General features: G+C 43.1%; 1 protein-coding gene across 1 annotated transcript in view; it reads right to left on the reverse strand.

Moving 5' to 3' along the window:
• The window catches only part of kitlga (kit ligand a), a 31,868-nt gene extending 21,845 nt beyond the window's left edge, over positions 1 to 10,023 (reverse strand). Inside the window, exon 1 of the mRNA XM_037107978.1 lies at positions 8,883 to 10,023. Coding sequence (XP_036963873.1) covers positions 8,883 to 8,897 — 15 coding nt within the window. The 5' untranslated portion in view covers positions 8,898 to 10,023. The remainder of the gene's footprint in view (positions 1 to 8,882) is intronic.
• Positions 10,024 to 10,826: the final 803 nt, after the last annotated feature.

Below are 10,826 nucleotides of genomic sequence, written 5' to 3' on the forward strand. Positions count from 1 at the left end.
GCATGGAACTAATTGAAATCAGTAAGACAATATGACGCATGAGGGATTGGTGATGTGATAAAAACTGCTGGCAGCCTGCAGGGACTAAATGATGTGACTTGAAGGAGGAACAAAGATTGCGTAATCGCACTCATGAAGAAGGCTGGTACCTGATTTGTGAATAGGGTCAGTAGCTGGCTGAACTTGGGCCAGCAGATTAGATTGGTGCGTCCCCACTTGCAAAAAAGCGCTTGAAGGGCAGATAGGCAAAAAAGGGAACAAATGTGGGAAAGATAAAACAGTGTCAGGCATGAGCAAATGCATTACTGAAGGAGAATGCAAAATACAGACCAGAAGTAATGTGAGGAGCACGCTGGATGATTGCACGTGGCCTCCACTTGTTTGTCTGCCCTCTCCGTGAAGCTAGACATCACTGACACCTGGACAGACAGGTGCAGAGATCATGTGGGCTGGGATCAATTGAACCACTTAATGGCACCAGTGCATTGCCAGAGAGGCGTCACACACACTATAGCTATGGCTCACGGTACATTTGGAGGTGCTCTGAGCAACAGAGGAGTGGCTCATTTCATACAACGTGACAGCAACAGTTTATTTTGGGTGACTAAGCGCTGCGGGGAAAAAACAACAGGGAACAAGAAAACTTTTTCAGATAGTTTAATGAGACGAGTCCTCATCACGGCTTTGGTGGGAAACTTGAGAGAACACTCCCTTATGCTTAACAGTGGGTTTCAAAGATGAATCGCGGCCCTTTAACCAAACATTAATATGAGTGACGAATAGGGGATTAGAGGTTTAGGGTTAGCAAAGGAAATGATGCGAACTGGGAAGAGAAAACATGTCCAGAGTTGCTATTTTCGGGGACAGACACAAGACCCCCGTCTCAAACTTGGAACGCATCAGCGTCCTGTTGTGCTCTCATGCAGACTTTGTACTGACATTTGTTGTTTGAGATGAAGCAGACGCTTAATCAGATTAGACGTGTCCTTAGAGCCCTGTGTGATTAAAGAATGATGGCCCCAGTTATGTCAATTTGCTGAGACGGACAATCACTCTTTCGCTGCATGAAGTGCAGTCTTTCTCATGAGCGAACCCAGCCATAATTTACTCAAATAAATAGTTGACATGTTGACTTGGACTACTGATGCTTTGATTGCAATCAAGTCGTCTCCTCAGTGTCCAGCGGGAAATCTGATCTCCTTACTGAGAGCAACTTTGAAAGCGGGAGGATTGAGATAAAGTGTTGTGTTTTTTTATCTTGAAAAACAAAAAGTGCTATTTTATGTTCCCCTTAAAGTCCCTTTATCTAACTTACTGTGTCAACAAATAACTGCGAGCACGGATCTGGTTAATATGCACTAACGCGGGAGGGGAATTTGGCTGGGCAACAAGGAAGAAAGTTGAGTTGTGCAATCGGGTTTTTTTTTTTTTTTTTTTTTTTTTAATCATGGACGCCATCCAATTTTTTTACCTTCCCAAGTCTCACTCACAGCTCAGCTTATTCTCTACACGCACCACTTGCAAAATGGTACTGAACTGTTGAAAAGAAAAAAACAACAACCTTATTCTGTTTTCTGATCTCACAAGATGCAAACAATGGGGCTGCTGATGGACCACATGTGCTTCGACTTTGTTTTGGTTATGAATGCAACAGCGACTTAGATGGTGATTTAGAAGAGGGGAAAGTGCCACCCACTTAACAAATAACTTATGAAGAAGAATGCAGTTAGTAGAGTTCAGAGCACCATCAGGTGTGCCTGGGGGCATGTGGGTGAGCAGGTATTGAAGGGAAGCTTTGAGTCTGAGGTGAATGCACAGAGATCCGTGGCATGTAAATCTGAGATGAGAACACTTCCGAAACACAAGCAATGTAAAAAGTTGCTTTCAAAGGGGAAAAAGTCACCCGTTGAATCCGCCAACACTAACGTGACACAACTCCAAAATGAATGAGTTGTTGATCCCTGTGGGCCCAGATAAGAGGAGTACAAACTGTGAATCACTGCAGTCATAAGTGCATCACAAGTCCTTAAGCATACAGTCATAAATGTGCACCAGTCTGGTTCAGATTTTGGTTCCTGATGTTAGAGTCGTTTCTGCAAACCACAAATACGTTCAGAATTTGTATATGTTATACCAGACTGACATTTATATAATATGTGTAATGTTTATTTTACATGTATACAAAACTAATTCCAATTAGTCCAACAGTTTCCTAACCAAGTAGATTTTGTGCCTAAACCTAACCAGAGCACAAACACAGTTTTGTCACAACATTAAGAAAATTTGTGACATACAGAAATGTTAAGTTTCAACATATATTTGGTTTGCAGAAACGTATAAAAGCAATGTGGTTGAAGCCCATGTACACTCCAATAATGTTTCTTAGAAAACAGGCGTGAGTCACACAGTTTCTAACTGTATCAATTGTCCTCTGTGGCTCGTCATCCGGACTTCGGAAAGAACTGACCATGTGCAAACTCTAATTTCCGAGCATAAGGATGCACTATTTATACAGAAATGAGACAAAACCCATCTCAATGCCCTCCAGCAGCAAATATTCAGTCAGATGTACGCTGGGATGGCTCATTGCTTGAGATGACTCTGTGCTTGTAACAATATCCAGAGGCCCTGCATGCCTAAAGGACCTCGAGCTACAGTTAATTATTTGAGTTTACATGAGATAGACCCGAGGCAATAAAAAGAGCCTGGATACGCGAGTACAGCGTGGCCACAAGACGATGAGTGTGCTCATTAAATCTGATGTTTCCTTGCAGAAAGGATAGTTAATCCACACATCACTTCAATTTGCGTCAGATGTCAACAAGTTATTTTGTGTAAGCAGGCCACTGCTGCAAAGAAGGGAAGCCTTTTAAATGAAAACAACAAACAGTCATTCCCAATCCTGTTTAAGTAAGCATTATTAACCCTCTAGGGTGCTTTAAATTCAGAACTGTCAGGTCTGTGCTTTTACCGTGACATTATATCCAGATGTTACAATCTACTGTAGCTTTGCATGACCAAATGACTCACATTAGGCGAGCTTATCCTCACACTCCATCGACATTTTCTGGTAACTTTAAACAGAATGGGTGTGAGGGTTACATCCACAGCTCACTGAAATATATTAAATGCATCTGCTCTGCAGAGCCTTGAGACAGTAAGTTGAATGATGTCTTCATCTGTTCATGAATTGTTTTACTTGAAGAAGAAGAACTGATTAATGGTTTTGTCTGAATTGTTGAAAATACAATTGTCCCAGTGCCCTCATTGGTGTTCCGATCACAGAACCAAAACCTGAATGTGATTACCGACATAAAACAGAGAAAACAAGAAAATCTTATTTGAGCCGTTTTATTTATTTATTTTTTGGTTGATGTTAGATGTTGGTCCAGCCTGTAAATCAGCATTGCAATCTGAAAAAAAAAATGGATATGGAAATGTCTCCCTTTTAATATAAACAACACATACTAATCTAGACTTCTACAGCAATGAAGAATTTAAAGGGGACTCCATGGTGAGAAATTGAGATTCAAGACACTTGTGAATCATGCAAGGCCAGAGCATCGATTGATTTTTCTATATTTATATCTTTAAATTGTTATATGATATATTCAGATATCATCCCACTCAAATATAATGTTGAAAATGTATCATAGCAAGAAGGAAGTGATTTGAGACACGGCCCTGAGGGCTCAGATGAGAGAAAATAAGAGGCTGCCATGTAAAATGCTGACAGCCTATGGTTCACACCATCAATGTGACTGATTTCCCCTCTTATGTTTGCATGACACCCACATTCATGCGCCTTTTGTACTGAGACAAGCCCCAACCGAGGCCTTATAAATCACCAACCGATCCAACCGGTCACTTCCAGCCTACACGACGGGGTTTGAGAAGGCCTGCAGGAGTTCTAGACTGACAGAGCTCAGTGTGTAGCATTTATTGGTTCAATATTAACATTGCTTCTTTCAATTCCCTGAGTTTGTTTTCTGTCACCTGGCGGACTCTACATACATATTACAAAACTCTTTACCAACCAGCTGTGCAAAGACAAGGACCCCCATTTCCTCATATGACTCAAACGTTGATCTCTCCATGGTCTTACACTCCAAACATCACAGAAATGTAGGATCCAGGATTCTACAGTCAGGTGTTTCTGCAGGTATTTCCTTCAAAATGCTTTCATCCAAAGACACGCCTCATTTAAGGCTGTGCTAAGATTAGACTGAGCTAATTTTGACACTTTCCACGATAATTTTTATGCTTTTTTCATGTTTTGTTTTAATCTGTTTTTTATTTGTTGTATAGGTTCTTGTAAATGCATGAGGTCTTGAAAGTCAAAAAGCCACGCAAATGGGAGCGCCACTCTGCTCCTTAAGTGCCTGAAATGCCTCAAGTCCCGCCTTTAATTCCATGACTTCTTGACATCACACTGTGTCACCATGTCCCCAATTTTGGCAACAGCCACGACACAGGCTAACTGAAAGCTGAAAACACAACCAAGTCCACCCGAGGCACGATGAGCTGTGCTGGCTCAGGCGTGGGTGAGCTGACCAATCAGAGCAGACTAGGTACTTTTGGGGGGGGGGCAGAGCATTTCAGATGGAGGGGGAAACACATACAAATACAAATAATGCTGTTCTACTGGACAGTATGAGAAAACTGATATTTTTTTGAGCATTAATACATGTAATCATATTCTAGTAGTTATCCAAAATTGAATTGAACTTGATTGACCATATTTTCTATGATCCTGCAACCCTGTGAATCTTTCTGACAAATGGTCTTCTTCAGTCTTTATCTGAGCTGTGAAAAATTAATTTAAGAAACAGAACATAGTATTGAGACTTACACAATTAGTCACTTTTCAGTTTCATAAAGCACACTCTGTTCAGCTGTGGCTGTGGAAGTTTGTGGTGTCCCAAAATGGAAAAACTAACTGGCTCAGTTTTAACGTGGACGGTGCAAATGAGGTTAGAGTCCAGTGTCTTCAATCAAACATCAGTTGTATGTGCAAAAACACACAGCGTCTTTTATGGATTTTCCGTTTTCGTGCTGAACAGAGCTGGCTTTGTCGCCTAAAACATCACCGTGCCTGTTGATGAGAATATCTGCTATTAGAAGAAGGATTTTAGTGTTTGGTTGAGAGCTACAATTGCTAGACTTCATCCTCAATATTCCAATACACTCTAAATCAATTAGCCATTCAATTCATACTCAATTAAGTAATCAAACTTCCCTGGGTACATGGAAACAAGCTGTACAACCAAAACAAATGAATTTGCTTTTGCCAATAATGTGACCCTGGAGATCAATGTGACTGAACCTGCTCAACCCATCAAAACAACCGGACATGTTAAAACCTTCCTGTAGAGAAGCATTGTTCAGACCCACAGACTTTAACTGGAAGTCTGAGTTATGTGATTTCCAGAAATGTATTTGTTGAGCTGAATTACACGGAACAATGATATCCCAGACATTCAACTGTCATCTCATCTAATGCCGCCCCAAAAGAAGAGAGAGAGAGAGAGAGAGAGAGAGAGAAACATCTTGGGTGGGAAATCAAGTGGATGTCGACTGTTTGGAACGTTAAGTGACACTGAAGCGTCATGATTCAAGTAGTCAGGCTGAGACACAATAATGTGGCAGTGATGGATTTAACACGAAGTGAATAACTTGAGCAAAGATGCGCAGACTGACATGAGCTGTGATTAGAACATGACTCATGGGCTCTTTTTGATATCCGTCACTGACAAACGAGCATTCATCACTGATGCGAGCTGCTGATAAATCAGTTCAAAGCAGGGGAGGGAATATTTACTGGGCTCGGCTCATAGCTCCAGTGAGGTGTCATAAATCACTGCTGGTGGCTGATGTTTCCAGATGTGACATAGATAATGACAAATGCAGCGTAGATCAAGAAGAGTTTAAATGTGGCTATTACATCAGAGGAAATCTTCATTTGATTGTACAACACCATCCAACTTACACCACACAGCACTGGTACCTACCTTCAGCTGTTAATGTCTTTATTAATCTAATAAAACTAATCATTATCTGGGCCTCTGAAGTTGATCTAATCTTTGTTACATGTGCTCGCTATAATCAAATGTTCCTTAAGTGGTCCATTCAGATGCAATTACTCACAATTAATGCAATTGTGTCACAACAACACCCTTGTCGCCACGACGCCTACTTCTCGCATGCTTCCCTGAACATAGAACATAAATCTGCTCATGCGGAGCGGCCTGTCTTTTCTTTTCGTGCTTTGAACTCCGGTCTGCGCCTACCTGCCTCGTTAAAGACGCGAAACAATGAATATTTCCCGCACGATCAATCATAAAAACGAGCTAGTTCACCCCAGGGGCTTCTGATGTCACATGCCGGTCCTCAGCAGGTCAGAGGCCAGAACAATAAAGCTGAAGCAAGCTGCGCATACATTATGTGAGCAGCAGGCCTGTGGTTTTACTGCATGTGTTAGAGACCGTCTGCTCTGGCTGGACGGCGGGTGTGTATAAATCATCCCCGTGCTTAAACACTCCAACTGGATGGAAACATGGAACCTTGGCAAACAGTTCAAAAACCGGCGAACCTCTGTGGTATATCACCACAGAGGTGAATAATACAAGTATTTTCATACATCTGTGTGTGTGTGTTCAGGGAGGACAGAAGGGTGCCACATACACAAGATTTTTCTCTAAACCTCCCACGGCCTGAAGACCTGGGTGACTGGTCTCTTCAACAATATGCCGGCATCAGAAAACTAGCGCTCCCTACTGGTGTCAAGCGTTCTGTGGAGGTATGAAGGTCTAGACATGCTCTCCCACGTTCTCTCATGCACACACCTCGTATTCTGCATGGAGAACAGTCACCTCCATTCAAGTGGATCCAAGCCATTTCATTCATAATTTACGACAAGAACCTCAATTAGTGAGTGTTTCTTTTTACACATTAAGCCCCTGTGGAAATATGCAAGGCATAAATAGATCCCCGCATCAATGAGGGAAACACTTTCTTGCATTTTTACAGCAAATTCAAGACAGCTAAAACAAACACTGGGCTACATCCTCTCCATATTTTTTTTTTTCACATGTGATTATGTGACAGTGTGGAGCACCTGGAGCTGTGGCAAGGACAGTAAATAAAAGATGAAAAAGGTGTGTGTTCATGCAGCCAGGCACACGGCGCAACTTACTGTATAACTTCATTAAAAAAGCATAAAGGGGGCTCTGCTCGGAATATGATTACCAGCGGCAGGGATGCAGAGATGCCCACCCTTCCTGCAGGAAACTTCAAAGACTTGTGTTCCCAGATGCACACGCGCGCGCACACACACACACAGATATTCACACACACCCTGTCACATCAATATTAACATATTCCATGATCTTTTTAAAAAATTTTGTATCTGAAATAGTGATTAAAAGGAGCTTAAATTGTCAAGCAGAGTGATGTAGAGATTAGTCCAAAACCTGAAATGCGCTGGGTTCAAACAGCCTGGGGGATCAAATGCAGGTTAAACCAGCCTCATTTTTTTCCTTGCACGCATTCTCATGCGCACAACTCGCGCGGAATTGTGTTACATAGATTCACTGTCTTTATTGTCTTTATTAATCAAAAGGGGTATCTGCTTTAAGGTGATCACCTGCTGTCACAGATGGAGGATACAAAAAAACAAAAAAAAAAAAAACCAAAACAACAACCTTTCAGTGATAAACATGAGAGCCGGTGTTTGCATGAAAAACTGTGCGTAATTTCTTGCTTGTGATTTGTCTGAAATATTACGCGCGGTCGTAAAAGAGGCATTTAGTCCCCAGTAAGTGCGGTTTTTTTTTGTGGTTTTTTTTTTTGATCAACCACGTCAGAGGCCACAGATTATGGTGTCAGGGCTTTCAGTCACAGAGAATCTAAGCTCGCGGGCCCTGCAGCGCCGGGAAGCGGCCGCCCTGACTCGAAGGTAAGGCTCATGAATTACCCGAGGGGCTGCCTGAACCGGTGGACAGACGGTTAATGAAAAGGTACGTTAATTATTTAGATGCCTCAATGTGAGTTTCACGCCACAGGGAGCTAAACCGAGATATATTCAGAAAAGCAGTATTCCACAGCTTGACCTCACCTCATTTACACCAGCTGATGACTGGTGGATAAATTACGCTGCGTGCGCGTCAAAGAAGACAAAAACAAAGTTTAAGTTCCATGCTTGTAAACAACAACATCTCTAAGAATTAGAAATCATAACCTGGAGTTACATCTTCGGCTGTCTACGCGCGCACACACACACACGCACAAACACACACGCAAACAAATAAATAAATACCTACATATATATCCCCGATACATATGAATTAATTCAAGCAATGAAAGAACTACATAAGTAGGTCCGTTACGCAAGGTGCCAGACAGGCGCCGTTAATAGAAACTCATTGATCGGGGAGGCATTAGGTGCGCTGCTCTCCCGACTAAATTAAGAAGACGTGGATGCATGAACTCCAGCCGTGTAAGTTGTGGACGGATAAAAGAGAAAAGCCCTGTCGGGAAAACGCTGCGTTACGGAGGAGAGCAACACCTTACCACCGCAAGAACCAAAAATGTAACCCCACCGTGGTAAAAGGAAACGGCCACCGAGCAGCTTTGATGGTGTCCGCGCGTAATAGCCGGTTAGTTATTACATACCAGTTTTATCGCTCCATAAAACTACACTCGAAACACGATGAACGTTTGTCGTAAAAGGTGAAAGGCGAGTGTAAGTTTGACTGCTCGAGAGCAGCAGCGGCGGCGGCGGCAGTGGGATCGTGTCCGGCTGCTCTGCGTCGCGCCGCAACGCCAAATTTCTTCAAGCAACAAGCACACACACACACACACCCACATAATCAAGCACTTACTTTTGACTTCTTCATATGGAACGACAGGAGTAAATCCAGTGTGTGCGAAAGCCTATTTTATTTTACTTCTACGGGGAGGAAAGGGGTTGTCATCATCCTGTGTGCACATATCCAATGCCTAAGTCAGCGGTATCCAAGCAGAGGAGAAAAAAGCCCCAAAAACAAGAAGAAGGAGAGGAAGGAGAGCGTCAAAAAATGCTGATATCAAACTTTTAACCTCTGCAACCTGCGGGCTGACGGCGTGTGGCATCTAGCCCATCTATCTACAGCACGGATCCAGACACTGAGGGCTCGCAGCGGCGGAGCGGGACAGCGCGCAGAGGGAGGGAGTTAAGCCTTTATAGTGATGCGTAAAGAGCAGTCAAAGAGCCGCCCTCTGACGAGCCGCGCCGTGAAGAGGTTCACTCCAAACCCGCCGCGGCTGATGTGACCACATGAAACAAGGAAACAGGTTCAGAGCTCCGCGCTGCCGGTTGCCCAATAGTGAGTTTATCGCCCGTAGGCTACCACGCGCTCGTGCAAGTCAATTAACCCGTTAACGGACAAAAATTAAAGTTTGCGGCGGTGGCTGACATTGTTTCATAACGACGACATGATTAGATTGGATTAAGGAACAAAGAAGAACGTTTGAACGTGTTTTATTACATTATAATACACAGGCAGGGCTGAACTTTTCTTTAACTGCTCTGTCTTCAACTTTCATGCACACACACGCAGACACACACTATAGTTATTGGAGTCCAGAAACACATCAAGAAGACCGGAAATGTGAAACATGTGCAGAGATGGCGCATATCCTGCAGACAACCTGGGAGATTACAAAGTGTCAAATAAATCTGATGCACCCTGCTCGAGGAAGTGTAATGACAGTTACCGTACATCAATTCACAACACGATCACATAAAAAAACAAAAAAAACAACCTTTGGACGGTGAAACGGGGCCTTCCCCTTGAGTGTGTGCCTGTGTGTGCCAGTGTGAGCGACGCTTAGTGAATGAGTGACTCAGTAACCAGATGAGTCAACGTGTGTGTGTCACAGCATCTATGGAATAATGGGTGTTTTTCACAATAGGCCGTACAAATTCAATACACTGCGAACAACAGGGGGGAGAAACTCAAACCTGCGATGGCTATTACGATATGAGTGCATACACTTAACTGTCTCACATGATCAAAGGGTAACCCAACCAGCAGAGGAGATGCTGGTCATGTATGTTGGGCTATGTTGCAGCTTTAAGTTTTTTTTTTTGGGGGGGGGGGGTTCTTTTAGGCGCAAACGGCGAATTAAACTTATTTTACTGCTCACACAGTTTGGCTGAAATCACCTGTTTTTCGCCGTGACACCAACACAGCCGCTGATGTCCCCAATACGCCACATAGATGCATGGAGTTTGTCCCGAGCTGAACTTGCGCTGCCGTTACATTCTTAACAGCCTTGCTGCCTGTAACCTAATCAACAAACACCCTCCGCCTCGAGATATAAGAGTCGAGTCACAAGGGCCGCCGACATGAGGGGACCACCGGGTCAGTTGACTCGGGTCTTAGGACATAGAAGGGCCACAAAGGGCTTGAAAATATTCTGTAACCATTAAGATAATGTGCTGGAGAAGCTTTCGGAGATCCTCTCGTCCCAGGTGCCAATAAGACTATCAGCGGTCAATGCGGTACGCAGTCTCTGACACGTACAAATATGAACAGTGGTTCACACCGAGGACAAACCTCTGTGATCATTTTTCGTCGTATGATGTGGTTGAAATACAAGTAATAAATATAAGTCAAAAGTAAGTGGACCTTTAATCCTAGATTATATGAAAATATTTTTTTTGCTTAAGAGTAAACCTGTGTGTCTGCTTATGGGCGCTACATGTTTACATTGTGTAATCGTGGATTGATGCTGAATTTACAGTGAGCCACTGTAATGGTATTTAAAGGCATTTCCTGTCT

This window comes from Acanthopagrus latus, chromosome 8, assembly GCF_904848185.1.
Source record: "Acanthopagrus latus isolate v.2019 chromosome 8, fAcaLat1.1, whole genome shotgun sequence".
NCBI classification, from domain to species: domain Eukaryota; kingdom Metazoa; phylum Chordata; class Actinopteri; order Spariformes; family Sparidae; genus Acanthopagrus; species Acanthopagrus latus.